This window comes from Aethina tumida, chromosome 2, assembly GCF_024364675.1.
Source record: "Aethina tumida isolate Nest 87 chromosome 2, icAetTumi1.1, whole genome shotgun sequence".
Classification (NCBI taxonomy): Eukaryota; Metazoa; Arthropoda; class Insecta; order Coleoptera; family Nitidulidae; genus Aethina; species Aethina tumida.
The window spans coordinates 36,660,802-36,666,860 of NC_065436.1; the positions used below are offsets into that span (position 1 = coordinate 36,660,802).

The window sequence follows — 6,059 nt, forward strand, 5'->3', positions numbered from 1 at the left end:
TCGTAATACCAAATATTACAAATACTAGTAGAAAATGAAAACTCATTCCAAGGGTCAAAAATTGATATTATAGGAGTGTTCCGAAACGTTTGTGTTATAGGTCATGATTACAAAATTATGATATCTCCGTAGTTGAAAATGCATTTGAGATTGTTAATTTGATTTATCACAACCAAATTTATTCCAAGCCCACAGTAAGTGCGACATCGCTTCGAAGCAGTGTGGCCATTCAGTAAAACGACATTCTCGGGTCTAAGACATTTTGGAGTGCTTGTTTTTGTTCACTACGTTCGGCACGTATCGGTTTTCGAATCGAAACGCGGCTGCCGTGGAGCGTATTAAATTAGAGTTGCGGTCAGCATTAATTGACGACCTTGCATTATTAGGATAAAATTTTGGAGACGGGTGAATATGGAACATTTTTGTTTCAATATAATTATAAAAAATTAATAATATAACTACAATGATAATAATATAATGAACAATAAATATTTGCTTATGGTTAAATTAATTATAAAAATATATTATATAATTATTAAAATAATCTTATACAATAAAGTAATTCTGAGAGAAATACTATGATTTTGATTTCAAACACAATTGTATTAATTAACTAAGAGTCTTGTTAATATTAATATTGTTCACCGTACAAATTGTTCATTAAATTATAAATTATTTAAATTACAAATTATTTAACAAATGTAGTGCATGCATGTGCATATTTCAAATACATAATATATTTGTTGTTGCAGATAACATATTACGCATTTTGTTTGGATAATAAAATAGGAATAAACATTTATTTTATATCTAGATGTGGAAAATAATATTCAGTTATAAAATTACTGGAAAATGTTAAAAATTAGTACTTTTTAGAATAAATTTGGTATAGAGTAATAATAATAACAATTTAGTTCAGATTAGTAAAATTTCTGGTAAATGTTAAACACTTGTACTAATTTTAGAGGTTGTACATCTATTTGGTACAGAGTTTATTAATTTTACATCACAACTGGTTCAATAATGATAATAACAATTTAGTTCAGGTTAACAAAAACTAATAGAGAAAAAAACTTCTTTTTATATTACGGAGACTTTATCAAATTATTTACGGATTTTTTAAGTATTTATTTGATTGAATTGATTTCAAATATTAATTTTCAAAAGATATTTGATTAAAACATATCTTTAAATATATGTTTATTTTAAATATTAAACGAAATATTTTTATTATATTATATTTTTTTCGACTCACTGCTTCACCATTTGTGCTCTGTGTTTTAGGGATAATTATTCTTCCATTTTAAAGGCATATTCATCTTGGCATAGTAAACATAACTATTTACAATAGTTCCTTATAAATGACATATTTAATCAGTATAAGGTACACACCAGCATATGAAGAAAAGCCCCACATTTTAGTGTTTCCACCGTCATGCTTCACAGTATCTATTGTATTTTCGGAATTAAATACTTCATTTTTTTCTCATCTAACATAATGTTTTCCAACCGATTCATAAACATCTATTTTTATTTCACCACTAAACAAGATAATGAAGATAACTTCATTTGTTAAGTGTTGTTTTCTTATAATTGTAAGAATGACACATTTTGAATGCTTTAACGCATTTGGAATGAATGAGTAATTTTTCTTTTGATTTGGCTATTAAAGGGTATGAATGAGCTTTTCTTCTGGAGTGGAATGTTTCCCACGACCCATGTTTGCTCCGTTAAATTTTAATGATATATAATGATATATGATTATAATCAAGTATGTATCATAAATAAAATAACTGGGACAACTTAAATAAAGAAAATTTTATTTGTGTGTTCATCAATTTTTTCATAATCGGCTGAAACCATAAAAAATAAAATACAATAATTAATTGAAAGGCCTATATTATATTAAATTTGTTAAGAGTGCATTATATGTTTAATATAAATAGGGAATATTATAATATATACAATATTTTATTCAGTTACATAAAATTCACATGCAACTTTTTCGTGTTTGATTTTGGAAACCACTTTCTATGGTTACACAAACTATGAATAAACTACTTATTTCGATCTTTCTGAATGAAAAATTTGACCCCATCATCATGTTTTCTTTTTTAACATTGGGCAAAAAATTCATTATTCTAATTCTGAAAAATTGGTTTTTAGGCACCCCAAAGATGAGCTTTTAATTTTAACAAGAAGATCCTCCTCTGAAAATCCGTATCTCGCCATTACTTGATCGCAGACAAAATTTCTATTAACGCTCTACAAAAAAAGGTATCTTACAATTTTTTCATAGCTCTTACCATTTAGAAAATATCGGAGATCAAAGTTTAACAATTTAACAAAAATTTCCTTTTTACTTCTAAATTTTATAACTTCTAGATAAGTATATATTATAAAATGCCCAACATATAGTTTCATAGGAAATTAAACGCTCTACAAAACATGTCTCCTGTGGTTGGTTAATAGATAACTAACCATTTAGAAGATATTCGCATTCGAATCCCGATGTGTACTGGTTTTAATAGTTTTTTAACAAATATTTTAAATTTATCCATTTAAGACATAAATTTTGAAAATGTTTTTAAAAATTTGAGTTTATTTTGAAACAATAACTGTTTCCAAGTTAAGTCGTATCTTTTGTTTTGGAATAATTTTTCATAATTTTGCCCTTATTACAATTTGCTATCGTGATATTTTTCATCGGATTTATTTACAAATAAAAAACTTTATTTTTTCTGAAATAGGTAATCAATTATCTCAAAATTCATGACTTAAATGGATAAATTTAAAATTTTTATTAAAAACGTACTAAAAACAGTACGCATAGGGAAAGGTTTAGAGTAATCTGTTAACCATAAGAGACCTTTATTGTATAGCGTTTAAATTCCTACAAAGATATATGTTGTGCTTTATATATTTATTTATCTACGAACTATAAAATTTAGAAATAAAAAAGAAATTTTTGTTAATTAATTCAATTTAATGTCTTTTAAAGGGTAAGAGTTAAAAAATTGTAAAATACCCTTTTTGTAGAGCATTCAATTTCCTACAAGAAATGTAAATAGAAAAAGTAATGTCGAGATATGAATTTATGGAAAACTGAGATCAGGAGAACCTTACCATTAAAATTAAGAGCTCATCATTGAAGAACGTTTTTTAAAGGTGCCTAGAAACCAATTATTCAGTGTCGGAAATTAAACAAAAAATAGTCGATTATTTTGGTCCACCCTAATATATATAGAAACTATTAAAATTATTTATTTTTATTTATCTTCTGCCGGTCTTAATTATCATATTTGTCCAATTCTTTGATAGCATTTTTATAGTGTTTCTATTAATTAATGTATTTGCAATAAGAATATTCTGAATATTGCATATATGTAGAGTTAGTTTTAATCCTAATATTCAGGCACCTATTGTGTTTTATTTTACTTTTATTTAATATTATTTGTAATAAACTACTTTGTACAATTTCTCCTTTTCCTTAAATAACTTTAAACCTTTGTAATATATATAAATTAAAAAACGTTTTATGGATATTAATTTCTTAAAATAAAATTTTTATTAAGGATAATTCAAATAATTCATTCATAGTTTGAAAATAGGTCTGATTAATAGAAAGGTTACTTTATAAAATTATTTTTAATAACAAAAATATAAACGACTGTGAATTTCAAATTATATATCGACAACAATGTTGGGGATTCGCACTGAGTTTCATATTCCCAAGTTTATGTAATGCCATAAGAAGACTTGTTTACTTCACGGCTGATATAAACATGTGGGTTCACGGCAGTTGAGTCTGATTCAGAAACCGATCCGTGCCGAGTTCAAAGGTGTCGAACGTGTCTATCAAAAATAACCAGTTCGCAGAAAGTCGGTTTGGTAAATGGCCACACTGCTTTGAAGTTAAATTATTTAATGTCCGACATTCGTAATTAGTACCGTTCAGGAATATGTAAATTCACTACAATGACAACAAACTTATCGATATTGTACTTATTTATTAGTTTTAATTTTACTTAGAAATAATAAATAAAACACAATTTTATATATTCGTTCGTTTAATCTTTCTGCAAAAAATACACAAATAGGGTAATCGTCTGTGGAAAATACATTTGATGACACAACAAAACATGTTTAAAATGAAACAAGCAGAATGCTTTATTTTTAAAAACTAAGGCCGAATCAATTTGAACAATTCAAAAAGGTAAAATTGGTTTGCGTGATGTGAATGTAATTGAGCACTTATTTACATTTCTAACCAACCACTTTTTTTGTTCTCATTTTTTTTCCTTACATTGACATGGCTACTCATTTATAATTTGTGTGGCTTGTAATAATAAAAAATGCCTAAAAAGAACAGAATCACGCAATGAATTTGTTTCAATTATTCAAAATTTAAATTGTACTTGTATATCATGTAATACCTAGTTAATTGCAGTCACGATAAATTTTTATTTGTTCTTCTAAATTTGCGACCTCCAGTTCGAGTTCTTCTATTTTTTCCAATTGTTCGTTCTGTAACTCATACTAAACAAGGTTTATCATAATTGCACACAGAGTATATACAAAAACATACATTTTTTTGGATTTTGGTGGAAGATTCTAATAGAGTTGTGTATGTGTTTATTACTTTGTCTTTTTCGTCTAGACTTTCCTGGAAGCTAATCAAGTGATTTATGTATCTTAATTCCATTTCATTTGTGTCTTTTTTGACTTCTTCTCTTTTTCTTGTTAATTTCACTTCTTCGGCCAAAAGCTGATTTAAATTATCGTCCAAGTTCCTTTGGAATTTCTGCTTCATCTCTGCCCTACATTTTAGTTCGTTCAATATCTTTTTTAAGTGTTCGATCTGTAAACGAAACGGAATGGTAGAATGGTGTCTCAGTAATACCGCTACTTACCCTTTGCTTGCATATTTCGGCTTCGTGTTGCCAATTAAGTATTCGATCTTCAATTAATTCTTTTTCGATCTTTAGTCTGTCCAATTCAGCAGTGTCTTGACCCCAAAATTTTAACCGAACAACCAAATTTTCAACATCACCACCAGCTTTATCTTCACGTCCACAATCTTTTTTATTCTCTGCAAACTAGACATTTAATGTATTTCATGTTTAAACTATTTAAAATGCACGCACTACTAAACTCATTTCGTTTTTTAATTTTACAAGTTCACTTTTGACTTGCTTAAAATCGGTCAAATGGGTTTCCTCTCGTATTCTATATTCGTTGAATTCTTCTTGGAAATAATGTACCGAATGGGGAGTCTGACATTTAAAATCTTGAATGTCACACTCGAGAGATTTTTTCTCTTTCTGCAATTGAACGATTGTTTCGTTCTGTTCCGCAATGTTCATTCGTTTTTTCACCAATTCTTCGACGAGTGTTTGCAAGTCTTCTGTTGATAATCGTTCAGAGATCTGTTCTAACTCTGTCATGGAAGATTGATGCAAGGAGTTCTGAAAAGTGGCAATAACAGATAGTGAACAACTTTCACCACACGTTACTTACAATGTTCGAAACAGAAGAGTCGACGAAATCTTTAATTTCGTTGGCAATTTCCAAGGCTTGTTCATTTTGATTGTTTTTCCTGCGCTGTTTCGGAACATCGTTGAGTAAAACTAGCAATTTTTTATTAGACTCAGCTGCTTCTAAACTATTTGATTTTATAACGCTTTCTAAATCTTTGATTTCCTTTAGCAGTTTCTCCTCCTTTGCTTTTAATTCCGCATTTCGTTCACGAGCAGTCTACGAACACAAACTGATAGTTGGTGACCATTTAATTATACCTCATTAACCGCATAAAAATTGCATTATCACACTATAAATATTTAAACAAGTTTACCTGAAGGTCGACACTAGTTCTGGTGAAATAACTGAACATTTTTCTTGACTATGCGAAAAAGAAACGTGGAAACAGGTGGTGTTATCAGTTTTGTTGTTATCAGATACATACTTACATACATATATAGTTTTCGCAATTAGACCTGCATTTGAATTATCTACTGACATGTAGATAAGATAGATTTGTCGAAAAACCTAATTACTGT

The 6,059-nt window shown here is 28.2% G+C and overlaps 1 protein-coding gene across 2 annotated transcripts; it reads right to left on the bottom strand.

The window, feature by feature from the left end:
- Positions 1 to 4,222: 4,222 nt before the first annotated feature.
- LOC109607189 (myosin-2 heavy chain-like) lies at positions 4,223 to 5,984 on the bottom strand. Of its 2 annotated transcripts, XM_049962770.1 has the most exons (7): positions 5,855 to 5,984; positions 5,521 to 5,757; positions 5,148 to 5,468; positions 4,914 to 5,099; positions 4,589 to 4,861; positions 4,437 to 4,539; positions 4,223 to 4,359 (listed from the first exon to the last, which is right to left on the bottom strand). In XM_049962770.1, exons 1-6 carry the CDS (start codon positions 5,891 to 5,893, stop codon positions 4,441 to 4,443), a joined length of 1,155 nt encoding a protein of 384 aa, XP_049818727.1. In that variant the 5' UTR covers positions 5,894 to 5,984; the 3' UTR covers positions 4,223 to 4,359; positions 4,437 to 4,440. The 2 variants fall into 2 exon arrangements, with proteins under 2 accessions (XP_049818727.1, XP_049818726.1); XM_049962769.1 differs by having other exon boundaries at positions 4,223 to 4,539.
- Between the last annotated feature and the right edge of the window lie 75 nt (positions 5,985 to 6,059).